The following is a 14488-nucleotide window of genomic DNA, read 5'->3' on the forward strand; positions in this document are numbered from 1 at the left end:
AAGGCTTTGGCATGCACGGCAACTGTGGGAATAAATACGGAAAATCCTCACCCGCGCGTGTGTCGCTTCCTCCCTCTGTGGGTGGGTTCTGTCCTGCCAAGGCCCTGCCGAAGGAGACTTCCAGAAGTGCTGAAACAGTCAGGGCTGCTGTGGAGATTGATTGAACGGGACAGATAGACAGTGATGAAACCCTGCTTGTGAGAAGAGCTTAATAGGCAGAAAATTGGCTATTGCAGCCGGAGGGCTGGTTGGGAAGCACAGAGAGGGAAGTTTCCTCTTGTCGTTGCGTGGAAGCTCAAACTCAAGAGAAGAGCCCAGAGCTGCTACAGCTTTATCCTTAGAAGTGTCCCTGTACCCTCCCTGTTACCTAAACGAGGTAAATGAGCAGTGGTAAACTGAGTTATAGTTTGGTAGGAGGGCTTGTGGCTGATGCAAGGAAATGGCACTACTTACAGGGACTGCAGCACATCAAACCGGCTTTAAAACTGTCTCTGGGGAGCCACATTTCAGTGTTGGAAAAGAAAAGGATGTTTTTTTTTGTTTCCCAGAGGAGCAGGGGTTTTCCCTTGTGCTTACGATGAGCAGTTGCTTTGTGGCCACATGGTGCAGTGATACTGATGGGGGTATGGGAGGAGTTGTGTGTGATCATGGTGTGCTTACAGTGTTTAAGATACCAGAACAGGAGCCAGCAGGATCCCAGAGAGGTGGACAGCACCAGTCTCTCCAGGAAGGAGACTGTGAAAGCCACACTGCTTTAAAAAGGGAAACAGAGAAAAGCCAAAGAAGGAAAATTAAGAGAATTGAGGAGTGATTTTTGAACTCAGTTCTGTGTGGCAGCCGCTCCGCTGCTGTTTCACTGGGGACTTGACTGTTCAGATCCAATGGAGGTGTGATGCCAGACAGCATCCTGTATCTGTGTGACAGCAGGAAATGTTCCAGAGCTCCGGAGAAAGCCAGGCTTTCTCTAGATGCTGCTCGCTCTTTATTAAAGTCTTCTTGGCAACTGCTCAGGAACAGCTCCTTAAAAATGTGCTGCCGTAGCAGTTTGACACAACTGGAAGTAAGATGGTTGACCTCCAGGACCAGTCAAAAAATACCTTTGTTATCTGTATTTTGCAATGAATTGCTTGTGGTGTAGTTTATATCAGGGTTTATAACCAGTATGGTTTGTCACTATGGACTAGTTGGTTTGTACAAATGTCAAAGGCATTGCTGCTGCCTTATAATGCCATTAAGAATGGCACTCAGAGAATCTAGAAAATTTTTAAAATGTGATATAGAAAGAAAGACAAATTTCCTGTTTTTCTCTCAGTTTGAGAGCTAGTCACTGTTGATTAGCATCTAGCTGTGGCATACCTGCAGGGAATTGCATGGTCCGCGTACACCCAATTCCACACCCTTGGAATCAGGGGAGCCTGGCATTGATGGGAGCAGGCAGAGCCTCGCACTGTTAGTACATAAAATACTCAGTTTGGCTCAACTGGCTAATCATGTGCCTGTGGGAGGTTATCTGTTCCCATTTCCTTGGGATTCTGCAGCTGCCTCTGCTTCTGGCAGGTTATGTAGATATTACTGGTTTTGGCTGCAGCTGGAAAAAACAGTCAGACTTTGAAGGCAGAGTCTCCCTCGAGTGGAACAATGTTGGAAGAAGCTCATCATGGGGCTTGGGGTATAGCATGTGGTGGTCTCTCCATCATAGCCATGTGGATGAAATTGGCAGGCTGTCTTCTTTTATAGGAATTGCCTTTTAGGATAAGGGTCACCAAATTTTCATGAGATAGTGCTGGGTTTGTTTAGAAGCTTCACAGACTCGTTGTCAACGTTGCATCCACAGATGAGTTAATGTGAAACATTTTTGTTAGAAGGGTCCTTTTTCTCTCCCTGCATCTCCAAGGAATGTTTTAATGAAGTATCTGTAGGCACAGCACCAAAGACTAAGGGAGCTGAGAATGCCCAGCAAAGCATTACGTAAATGCTGCCGTTCTTCTGGCACTTGAGAGAACACAGTATTAGTAAGAATTTGTCTAATACTGCAGGTTTTTTGCAGATCAAACGCTTAATATATGCCACATGCTGCAGAGGAGCTTACTGCAAAACATGTACAATCATGCAGTCCAATACTCCAGCAAAAACTGGATTGTTCCAGAGGCAGTGCTGTTCATTATGTCTGGGAAGGGGCACGATCAAGGGATGGGGTAGATTTGCTCCAAGATGGATCAAGCACCTCAAAGAGCGTTCTTTGCACCCCACAGTCATACAAGAAGTGGCCTGGGGTGGGATCTGGGTAGTGTGGGGAGCGTTCCCTCCTGGCTGCCAAGTTCTGCCTGTGGAAAGTCTAATCTGCCTCACAGTCAGCCCGTCCCGGCACAGGGTCAAAAAGTAATCGTTCATAAGCAAAGAGGGAAAATAAGCAAAAGAGAAATTCTCACGCTTGCTTAGAGTGATTAGCTGGGGAGCGGATCACCCAGGAGCGGTTCTGTGGGACCATGGAAAAGGCCAGTGTGCAGCCTCAGAGCAGTGTCCCCGGTGCAGGCTTTCCAAAAGTAGGTGTCATGTATAAATCCATGTGCACTTGGCTTCTTCGATGGTGCTCGGGGATGCTTGTGCTTGGTGGAGCCCTTGGGGAATCAGGAAATCAGTTCTCACCTGGGCTGTTCTGCAGATATTGGTGTTACCTGAAGTGATCGTTCTCCCTTCCATAACGGGAATAATAGTTCTTACCTGTAAAGGTGCAGGAATAGCATGGAGAGTCTGTGTGCTTCAGAAATGCTGGACAGTACTGCTGGTGAAGCAGGAGAGCATCCCTCGTCTTACCCTGTGGCTTTGGCCAGTGCGTTGGATGCCGTACAGGAACCGGCAGAGGTGTCCGAGGGGATGGTTTTCAGTGACTCCTGGTTTTAGGTGGGATTCCATTCAGGTTTGTCTTTGAAGGAAGCTGGCGGGACTGTGAGCCATCAAAGCCTCCCTGCTTGCCTTTAGCTGGTGTCTTGTGTTGACATTAACACACAGTTAAAATTGGCTTTGCCAATGGAGAATTTTGGAAGGGAAGTCAGCTGAACTGGAAAGGAAACAAGTTTAAATCTGTTACAGGTGCCTGCACAATTGTCACTGCTCTGACTGCGGATAGGTTTGAGCCGAGCTTTGGCAGAAGGAGGGCAGCCCCAGAAAGGACTGGGAGTACGATCATGTCCTATTTTAATAAGCCTGCCTGGAAAGGACGTTTGACAAACAGCTTTCCTCGATACTGGTTCCACAGGCTCTGGAGAGGGATTTGCACCAGGTCTCTCAGGGATTTCTGTAGCTGCCAACACACTTAGAAGTAACAGAGAACTTCATGTCTGATGGTCCCTTTGGCCTTGGATGGAGGAAGCAGTTGACCGAGGTGCAGGTCCCCAGGGTCTTCAGAAGTGTCCCTGGTAACAGCCAGCTGAAAAAGCAGGAGGAAAAGCATATTGGCTGAGTGGAGAACAGGACTTGTGCATCAACACAGACACCCCCTGTCCTCCGTCCTGAGGAAGCATCATACACCCAGAGAGCCAGGCTGAAACTGCCTTCCACCCACCACCAGCCAGGCCCTTGGCACGGAAGCAGGAGGTGACTTTAGGATAGGGGCCAATGCCACAAAGTCCCCCCGGCATGTCCGTGTGCAGCTCTGCCATCACACTGGGCAGCAAGGGAGGGCTGCCACCAAAGCTGTGGCCAGAGCAGGGCTGGGAAGGGAAGCTCAGCCATGCCTGATTTGAGGTTGTTGTGCTAGAATGTGTCTCTCCCTATTTCTCAACTCCTGAGATTCCTCTCTCTTGATGGAGATTGATTTTTGCCTTTGGGAACCCGAGGGTATACATTGTGCTCAGAATTGGCCTGAGCTGAACTTGGAGAAACTGCTGATGTGTTTGCTCTTGTGCAATTATGGATTTTATAAGCTGCCTCATGGACCGTGTGTGGCTGAATGGAACAGGAAAGGGAAGAGGCAGAAGTGAGAGACATCACCCATGGATGGCATTGCCTCTCTATCCACGTTGTGTTGGAACATTCAACTCTCTGCAATTAATATCTTATTTCCTCTCCCATTCAGGGGAAAATATAACCCCAGCCATCTAAATCTCTGGATTAGCCTTTTTTCTGCTGCAAACGTCTGCTGACCATCAGGTTGTTCTCTTGAATAAGACAGCAAGGAAAACAGTATTGACCAGCCTGAGCTGCTCCTGGCATCAGTGGTGCTGGTTCAACCGGCTCCTGAACTGGACGACCGAGGTGGAAGCGAAGGTGATGGCCAAGGCTGGGGCAGGCTGGTGAGGTGCTGCTCAAAGGTCGGGCAGGCAAGGCTGAGGGGTCACCTCCCGGGTTAATGACTCTCCAGTCCCTGAGCCCGGTGCTCAGCTGGCTGCTTGCACTGAGCACACAGTGTTCGCCTGGAGATTAAGATGAAAATATGCTCTCCTTGCTAAAGAGAGCACATAAACAACCCATAAACGGCCCATTAACCCACAAAATCGCAATAAAGAACATGTGGTCAAGCGAGCATCGGGGACCTGTGACCCAGCAAACGCCCTAATGGGATTGTGAACCTTATCATTGGCCCTAAGTGTGGATAATGGGAAATTAGCAGCAGGGAAAGGAGGAAGGCAAGAAAGAAGGGGTGGCGGACAATGGGCACCCAGGTTCAGTGGGCAAAATGTTGTGGAATGACCATGTTATGGGTGGGAATATCAGGGTAACACTTCCATATAGTAAAACCACTTCAAAATGACTCAGGAGACACTCCTCCCATTGGCTCCAGTGGATACCTTCAACAGCTCGAGAAGCTCTGCAGTCCCTTCTCTTACAACCTCTTCCAAGCAGCAGCCACTTCTGTGTTCCACCTTGCTTTTTGAAGCAATAGGATGGACATGTATTTTATTTGTTTTCTAGCTGTGATATTCAAATTCTGTTTGAATATAAAAGTATATTGAGATTCATTAGTGCAGGTAAAGGGGGAGGACAATGGAACATGCATGGTATGGATGGATGGATAGTCTGGCATCTTGTTCCAGCCCCCTGCCATGGGCAGGGAGACCTTCCACTGTCCCAGGTTGCTCCAAGCCCCATTCAACCTGGCCTTGGACACTTGCAGGGATCCAGGGGCAGCCACAGCTTCTCTGGGCAACCTGTGCCAGTGCCTCACCATCCTCACAGGGAAGAATTTCTTCCCAGTATCCCATCTAACTGTGCCCTCTGTCAGTGCAAAGCCATTCCCCCTTGTCCTGTCACTCCAGGCCCTTGTCAGAAATCCCTCTCCAGCTCTCCTGAAGCTTGCAGGAAGTTGAATGCCTCGTGATGGGGAGGCTGCTGTAGCGGCAGGGAAAGGTCCTTGGGTCCCAGGAGATTCCAAAGGCATTTATGATTACAAATATACTTCTGGTCAAAAAGAAATCTGTATTACAGAAGCATCATCACTCCGAGTAATTTAGGAAGAAAGCAATGAAAGTTTGTTTAAGGAAAAGAAAAAGGAGTAAAGGGCATGTTTTTTACTGGTTTCTTTTTTCCCATTGCAAATTGAGACTCTGTTTACCCTGGAAAAATCAATGTGGTCGGACACCTGGTGTAATTAATTATTTTGCAAGAGACAGCCAGCTGATCTTTTGAAAAGAAAGGAGTTTTTAGCAGAACTGAGAACTGTTCAAAGTTCATAGTCTGCTGTGTATCTCTAATGCTGATAAACATCCAGCAGAAAGGATGCCTGTCTTAAAATTTCACATGGTCACACCTTTGTTTTAAAGTAATACGCTCAGAAAAAGACTGTAGACCCCAAGGAGCCCTCCAGCAAGGTGACTCTGGTGGTGTGGGCTCCAGTTATCTTTAGGAGATGCCCTCAGGCCTTGGGATGGGGACAGTGATGCTCTCAGGTTTGAATTTTGAATCCTTAAGCAGGAAACAGTTTCTTTCCTTTTTCTCGAGCTTATAATGCAAACAGACTTTGCTTGTGCTGTGTGTTGAATGTAGTTCTTTTGCCTAAACAGGCAGTCTTTTCCAACCAGGACCAGTTGTTTTTTTTTTTCAGTGCATTGGTGCCTGACTAAATGCATTGGGTCGCATTCTTCATGTATAGACGAGACTACCCTTCTGTTAAATATTCCTGTGTTTTCCAGTGGTGGGCTGGGGAGGTTCCAGCCTGCCTTGCAGGCCAATGGCAGCCCAAACCTGGCTGGCACGGAGGGAGGGGAAAGCCAGCAGTGGGATGCTGTGCCAGCAAGCCCCCAATTGGTTTGGCTGGAACTGGTTTTAGGTCATATAAAAAAGGGGGTGAAGGATCCGGGCTGCTCAGAGAGCGGCAGGTCCTCGGACAGCGCCACAGAGCACATTGGTTCTGAGCTCCATAGTGGTTTTTTTTTTACAAGGGCTGCAAATTGCTGTAACGTAGTTAAGGTCTGTAGGAAGAGACAAGTTTTCCTGAACTTTACTCCCAGCTTGAACTTGTAAGAAGTTCAGTGAGAGGCAAGGAAGGGGAGAGAGGGAGATAGAGGCACCCTCGCTCCCACCCCTGCGTCCGCAGCGACGAGGATGTCAGATGGCAAAGGCAGCCTGGAGAAACAGCTGAATGGCCTTGGGGAGCAGGGCAAGGAGAGGAGCCGCACGTCGCTGGTCATCTCGCAGGCCGTTAACCGCAGTATTTTCACCTCTGCAGTCTCCCCCGCCGCCGAGCGCATCCGCTTCATCCTCGGAGAGGAAGATGACAGCCCCGCGCCCCCGCAGCTCTTCACCGAGCTGGACGAACTTCTGGCTGTCGATGGACAGGAGATGGAGTGGAAGGAGACTGCAAGGTGGGTTGGTTTTCCTTTACCCTGAAAGGGAAGGGCAGCCAGCAGCACTCCCGTGGGAAATTCCTATTTTAGCATTCCATTGGGTAATACCTGTGCTGCAGGATTGCACAGGGAAGCCACAGAAGGGTGCCTGTATAGTTCAAATTGCCATTCTTTGATAAATGAGAGAATTTGAGGGTTTGTTTAAATATTCCAAAAGAGAAACTAGGAAAAAAAATAGAGTGTCAGATTGATTGGAATATTTTGCCTGTGGAGAGAAAAGTACGGGCTGAGTAGTCCTTTGCAAAGGGTGACATGTCCTGACCGGAATTGCCAGAAGTTGCTGCCTGAGTCAAAACTGCATCAGTACTATTGCCCCAAGCAGCTTTTGAGCCTCATCCCACCTCACACCACAGGCTGGGAAATTTTGGCTGTGCCTGTCCTAGTGAGTTACTGACGGAATTAATTTTAAATAGGAAAAAAAGCTTAAAGGTATTTTCTTGTGAAGAAATTGTTCAAGGCACTTATTAAATGCTGGGTGGGATTGCTTGCTTTGAGTTCCTTGGTTGAGTTCTTTGATGCTGCTGTTAGTTTGGTCAAAAAGACACGACAAAAAAGCTGGGATGTTTTTGGGGTCTGGCTGCGACAAGTTACATGTAGTTTATATCTGAACACCACTGACCTATTCCCAGTTGCCCTCACTGAGCTTGGGGGTTTTCCTTTTCCTTTATGGAGGCTGAGCTAAGCTCTTTCCCCACCTTCCCCCTCTTAAGGGCACTGTCTGTGTTCAGAGTTAGCCCCTGTTTGGTCACCTTAATCTTCTTTACCTGTGATTTAATGAGCTGCTCCACCACCTACTCCTTTACCCCTTATCTTGCTTTATTTTTGCTTCTCAGTCGCTTGGGGAACTTAATGACTTTTCACCTTTTACTCTCTAACTTCTGACTTGTTGCTCATCCTTTTCTCCCTTTATTGCTCTTCTTTCCTCTTACCATGAATTCAGTACTTCTGGGGTTTAGGTGTTTTTACACATCTTTGGTAGAAGTGCTGCAGTGAGCTGTGTGTGGGGTTCTCTCCGGGCTTCTTCTCCCAAGCAGCAAACCACAGGACGAGAGGAAACAGCCTCAGGTTGTGCCAGAGGAGGTTTAGGTTGGGTATTAGGAAAAATTTCTTCACCGAAAGGATTGTCTGCCCAGGGTAATGGTGGAGTCCCCATCCCTCAAGGGGATTTAACAGATGTGTAGATGTGATGCTGAGGCACATGGGTTGGGGGTGGCCTTGGCTTTGCTGGATTAAGGTTTGGATTGGATGATTTTAGAGGAATTTGCCAAGCTGAATGGCTCCATGATTCTTTGTACAAATTACACAGAATGTAACGAAGCACCCTGTTGAGGTGCTGTGTAATTCCTAAATTGGCCCAACCTCCTGCCTTGCGGGCTGTTTTGTGGATGGGGATCTTACAAAGTGTCTGACTGTTCAGGATTTTTCAGTACGTTCCTGACATTACTTAATCTTGCACCACAGAACTTCCTGAGAGCTCCTGAGCATCTCCCAGTGCATGCAGAGCTGGCTGGTGCTGTGCTTCAGTGGGCACAGGATCCACCAGCTGTTCCGGGGTTGTTTTACATCTGCTGGTGCAGAACAGCTCCCCCACAACTGGGAAGTTGCATGAGCAGGTGCTGAATGCAGGAAAAAGGGCAGGCCTGTGTGGGTGGAGGAGAGAGGAGAGGACAGAGGAGACCCTGAGGGGTTGATGCTTTCCCTGGTCCCAGTGTAGAACTGCACAGCTCCCAGCTGAGGAGAGCAGCACTGCCTGCATGCTAATGCGGGCCTAAAGGCTGCACTCATATTTGAGAGAACAAACAATCGCATTACCTTCCTCATCTCCCTTCTGCTCTGTTCTGACATCTGCACATTCCTCCTGTCTGCCTGCTGCACCTCACTCCCCACAGCCCCGTGAAAGCTGTCTTGATATTATCAGGTGTAAAAGGCTGAAGAATAAAAATGTCATTCCTGGCACAGCTTATATAACAAAAAAAGATCATAATAGAAGATTAAAAAACCCATAGGCCACCATCCCACAGTTCCTTTTCTCTGTAATCCCATCACCTTCTTGCCATCTCCCTTCGTTATAGAACGACAGTCCCCACACCATGGTTGGATGTGTCTTGGTCCCCAAAGATACTTCGCTGAGCCTCATGACAGGCTGGGGGCCTCCAGCTGCTGCAGGTCTTTTCCTTTTTCGGCTTCACTCTGTATCCGATGACTACCTCTGGAATGCAGGCATTCCCGTGTTAGTGCAGCCTGGTTAGTGGAAGGTGTCCCTACCCATGGCAGCACTTTGGAACTAGGTGAGCTTTGAGGTCCCTCCCAACCCACACCACTCTCTGATTGCATGAATAGAGCAGGCATTAGTTCACCCAGGTTTGCAAGTTAATATTTGGTTTATTGTGTTGGGAGTGTGGATTGTAGTGAGAAAAATAAACAAAAAGCAAATATTGATAGTTGTGAGTAATCACTTTCTCTGGAAGGGCAAACACGGATAATTTGCAGACTTCCTGCTGTTACAGGGTAAGTGTGATTCGGTCCCACATCAGACAAAGCCCCTGAAGTGCACAGATTTGCATCCACCCAGGACCCTCAGGTGTCCTAGGGAACACTTAGCTTTTGTGAACTAAAAGGACCTTACTAATTGGAGATGAAAATTGGTCTTTTAGCTCGAGTTAAAAAGCAGCTTTAAAAAAACAAAGTCTCAGAGATTATTGCAACTGGGAAGCATAATTGATTAATCCTCAAGTAATAACATTTTTCAAGATTAAAGATAATTTTGCTTGCCGCTAATAATATTCTTTTGAACAAATTTATGAGCTTCCTTACCTTATGTGTCTGGGGTTTTTCCTTAATAATCCCTTTATATTAGTCGCTGGAATTTCTGTTTTCCACCTATATTAAAATGGTGTCTCAATTGGGGATTAAAAAGCACTTCTGCTTTGCCATTAGGGCATATTGAACCACCTTTTCCTGTACCCCCAGTTAACAGCAAAGCCATTGCTGGGTGCTGTGGAAAAGAAGAAGGTGTGGGCCAGGTGAGATCCCCCAGCCCGCACAGGAGCCATGTGCTTCATCCCAGCTGCCCATCCCTGCGTGCTCGGAGCCGGGAGCAGCGGAGCCAAGGGCAGGGTCAAGGCTGCAGGGGGAAGTGGGGATGGGCTGCAGCCCAGGGAGATGGAGCCTCCTGCTTCCCTGCTGTTGGGATGTAGTTTTAGGGGTGTAAAGAGTGTTTTGCACAGATCAGGATTTAACCTTTGCTCTCGCCTTCCATTAGAGATAAGTTTTCTGGATTTTTCAGACCTGCTTGGTTAAATCATTAGACAGCAGCTGGAGGGAAAGAATGAGTCCCTTAATTTGTGCCTCCTCCTTTGGTGGCTCACTTGTTCTCTAAGAGCACCTTCAGACATGACTGGGATGTGCTTCTCTCTTCCCCCCTTTGCCAGCCTGTGGGCATGAGACAGCAGTATTCCATGCTGCCTGCATCTTGGCAGTGGCTGATTCCATATTTTATTGCCTGAATTTGAATCACAGAATCATTTAGGTTGGAAAAGCCTTCTAGGCCAGCGGAGTCCAACTATTAAACCAGAACTGCCTAGGTAGTGAAGGACATGTTGCCTTATTTCCAGAAATGCTGTTTTATTTCCCTGCAAGGAGCCAACAGCCTTAACCCCATCTCACTGCTCTGCCCTGTCGTAGGTGGATCAAATTTGAGGAGAAGGTAGAACAAGGTGGGGAGCGATGGAGCAAACCGCACGTGGCCACCTTGTCTCTGCACAGCCTGTTCGAGCTGAGGACATGCATAGAGAAGGGCTCCATCATGCTGGATATGGAGGCCTCTTCCCTCCCACAGGTCGTGGGTAAGTACACCTGTTTTGACTCTTTCCCTCACCCCTTCCCACAAATTTTTATTAACCCTGATATAGTTTTACGGACGGTTTTACTGAAAAAGCGCTGCTTTTTCAGTAAAAGAGGGGAAAAAAAGAAGAAGGAATAAGAAGGGAAAACTAGAAAGTACCTGGAGAAGGACAGCAGTTAGATGGAAAGAGTGCTTCTCAGTGCAGGAAGAAGAGTAAAAGACATCAGTTTAATTTATGTTCACTCTGGAAGAGGTGACACGTGGAAAGGCCACGTCTCTGGGGACAGAGATACCCATCAGATACTGTTCATGCAGAATGACTCAGGCCAGGATCTGCTCTTGGGTGAGGTGTTCAGCTGTCCACTGAAGGCAGGTGGGGCTGTGTTTAGGATGGGATGCCCCCTCACCCCAGCAAGGGAGAGGGGAGACCAGCCCCGGCACCAGCTGGTGCTCTGCTCTGCAGAATGGGATGGCAGGTCTTGTACCATCAAAGTCGCTGTGGCCTGGCGTGATGCTCGGTGACATTGCTGAGAGCCAGATCATGTTGCCTGTGGCCTCTGAGAACTTAGAGAAAATAAATTTTCCAAGTGAGCCATCCAGTGGAGGGACATTTAACCAAAATGCTGAGTTTAGGAGCCATTACATGAAGAGATTTTAAAGAGCTAAATTAAATACTTCCTCCGCCAAAACTCAGTGCTTTGAATGATCATCTCAGGAAGCAAGGTCAAAATTATCCTGGCGTGGAATTCTCCCATACACTGGATTGTAAGACTTGGAATTACAAAAGCTGCCTCTGGTGTTAAATACAGAGTTTTGAACTTAGTTTTGCAAGTGCTTATGGTGACATTTATCTTCCTCTGCTTTTGTGTCTGTGTATCCAAATGCACAGTTTTGCAAAGTTTTTAACACAATAAACCCCCCAAGAACCTCTCAAGTTTTCTGCAGAAGCTGAACCCTCTTCAGAAGCTGATGTTCATGGTCCAAAACCTTAAACTCTCAAACATTAAATTTTCTTTTGAAGTCCCTTCGAGATGTCACCTTCAATCTCCTTCTTCAACACCCAAATTAGGTCTAATTCCTAGGAGATTAAATTACACATCAGTGGCTGCTGTTGCTGTGACACTGTGACACTCTCCTGAGCGGGATGTTTTTGCTGGTCCAGACCCTTAATCAGACAGGTAGGGATATCTAGGACTGGATTTCCAGGATGATTTAATCATGATCACTTGGCTGGTGTCTGGTAGTGACACACAGGAAAGGAAAAATCCAAAGAAAAGCTCTCTTTGTTGTTTGTGTTTTATCAGGAACAGGGAAGGGAAGTGCCAGATAGAAAAGGAGGAACTTGAATGAAGGCTCTGAAGGAAATACTCCAAAAATCACTAACCAAAACCATGAGCAAGAAAAGCTTGTATTAAAATAACACTTCACAAAAGTCAGCCTTTTGCCAAACATTTTGTGTAAGGGTACCTACGTGCATATACCCACCCTGTCTTAATTTGAGAGGAAGAACTAGGCTCTTGCTTGTAGAGGATGACTTTCTGACTCACTGAGTTAGCAAATGTGATGCGTGTCGTGCCTCCCCCTTCCCATAACTTTTATTATTAGCGCAAATAAAAGTTACCAGCAGACAAATATGGGCTGCCACTTGCCCTCGGGGGACAGCGTGTGAACTCAAGCCGTCAAGGGAACAACTTCATGCGGGATTTATTAAACAGGGGACATTCTTCATAAGTCTGGTCGCCTTCTTGCCTTTTTCCTTTGGGATAGGGGAGGAGAAAGGAGGGAATTGATGGCAAGTGAGCAGGCATTGAGGACGCTGGGGGCCTTTTTTCCTGGTGACTCCATGAAAGATAAAACCATATAATACATCCTGTGGTAACTGGAGCAAGTTCTGCCGTTTGTAGTTGCCATCACTTCAGTCCTGCAAGTGAATGATTTAATTAGTGGCTCATCTCCAGGACTTCTTCCTATCTTTAGATTAGGTTTTACTGGGGGCCTGCGAGGTGAACTCAAGCCTTGTTGAATCTGATAGAAGTTTTTCTGTGTGCTTTTGGGGACCATAATGGAACTTGCAATAGAGTTTTAGCATCTTCACAAAAGTCCAGGCTCAGAGGGGATTCCAGTTCTGAACTAAGAGCCATGTTACCCTGCTATTTGAAATCGGCTCCGTGGCATGTAGGAAATAGCAGAGGGGAATCTCAGTGCAGGAGGTGTGTGTTAGTGGCTCATGCTGGGTGGAAATGCTTATGTTCTGCTTCAAGAGGAATGTCTAAAAGAGATTTTCATACAAATAAAACCTGGCTTTGAGATGGTAAGAAAGCCTTGAAAAAGGCAGGGTGAAAATCATCCACCCCTCTGTTCTCTGCGCTCCCTGGAAGCAGTTTTGAGCTCTGTGGTTAACTTTGCTCTCTCCTCCCTCCCCCTTCCTGTGCCTGCCACAGAGATGATCGTTGACAATCAGATTGAGACGGGGCTGTTGAAATCCGAACTGAAGGACAAGGTCACCTACACACTGCTCAGGAAGCACCGGCACCAGACCAAGAAATCCAACCTGCGCTCGCTGGCGGACATTGGAAAGACCGTCTCCAGTGCAAGTAGGATGTTTTCCAACCCCGATAATGGTAATGCAGAGGCTACCTGGCTATAGACTTCTCTGTCACAGCAACCCACCTGCCCTGCCCTCCCAGAACTAACTGCGTGGCCCTGACACTGCTTTTCTAACCCCCACGGGAGTAGTGAGACCGTGCTGATGGCACATCAGCAGGGGCTCTGCAGGCTGCTTCAGCCATGGCATGGCACTCTAACCACATCTTCACTGGACTGACAGGGACTCGAGGGGCAGGCAGGAAGGCGGGGGGATGCTCTTGCAGCTGACATCTAGGAGATGGTTTAGGAGCAATGATAGGAAAGAGATATTGGCAAAAAACTCTGGTGGGGTCTGAACCTTAAAAGGCTGATCACCTGAAACGTTTGGGCAGAGACGAAGCTTCCATGCACATTCCATGTCTGTAACCGACAGTGTCGGTGGCACCGTGAATCAAAAATGGCCTGGCAGTAACATCTAGCTTACATTTTATTGCCATACAATCATTGTCCAGTGGGGTAAAGCTGATTTCCATCTTGCTTTATTCGTCCTAAAATAGTTTTGTGGTGTGTATTGTGAATATGTCTCTTCTTCTGTCTAAAAAAGTGTAATAGGTAGTGCCATGTTGGTAGTGGTGTCCCTAAATGAGTGTGTGTGTGGATGCAGACAGCTACAGAGGCCTGGGCGCCGACTCAGTGCTTACCCCTGGGTGGAGATTTGGGGTCTTCTTGCTTATGGCATTAAAAAAAAAGTGGAGTTTTAAGCCTCTTGTCATGCCTTGGAGTTCTCTCAACTGTCTCCTGTGGCAGTCTGTAAATTGGGCTAAAAGTCACCATTTTAAAATAGCCAGAAATGAAAGCAAGTGAAGAAATTCTTTTCTTCCTGTTCCACCAAAGGCCTCTTAGCTTGCTGTGTTTGGCTTCTAAAACTCACCTTAACATCCCTCCCTAACCTATTTGCACACTTCATTAGTGTTTCCTACCTTGGATCATCCTTTGCTTTTGTGACAGGAGTGTGTGTGCATGTGGAGACTGTTTATTGCTCTGGATGATGCCTCTTGTTGTGTACAAGTGCCTCGATGAGGTGGTGATTGAGTGAGTAACACAAGGTGCCGTAATGCGAACCAAGGGAGTGTTCTAGGGGAATATCCCTGCAGGAGTCCCATGGAGCAGAGAGCGACTGGGCTCTAGGAAGCACTGTGAGGAAATTACAGCTCTA

At 47.5% G+C, this 14488-nt stretch overlaps 1 protein-coding gene across 10 annotated transcripts in view; it reads left to right on the top strand.

Annotated features, from left to right (window-relative positions):
• Window positions 1-14488, top strand: part of SLC4A4 (solute carrier family 4 member 4) — a 116926-nt gene that overhangs the window by 57430 nt on the left and 45008 nt on the right. For 7 of the 10 annotated variants that reach the window (XM_032108156.1, XM_032108157.1, XM_032108150.1 and 4 more), the window contains 3 exons: window positions 6665-6800; window positions 10527-10687; window positions 13128-13307. In XM_032108156.1, the coding sequence (XP_031964047.1) occupies window positions 6665-6800; window positions 10527-10687; window positions 13128-13307 (477 nt within the window). The remainder of the gene's footprint in view (window positions 1-6664; window positions 6801-10526; window positions 10688-13127; window positions 13308-14488) is intronic. The other 3 variants (XM_032108149.1, XM_032108158.1, XM_032108154.1) reach the window with 1 other exon arrangement.

Source organism: Corvus moneduloides, chromosome 5, assembly GCF_009650955.1.
Source record: "Corvus moneduloides isolate bCorMon1 chromosome 5, bCorMon1.pri, whole genome shotgun sequence".
Lineage (NCBI taxonomy): Eukaryota > Metazoa > Chordata > Aves > Passeriformes > Corvidae > Corvus > Corvus moneduloides.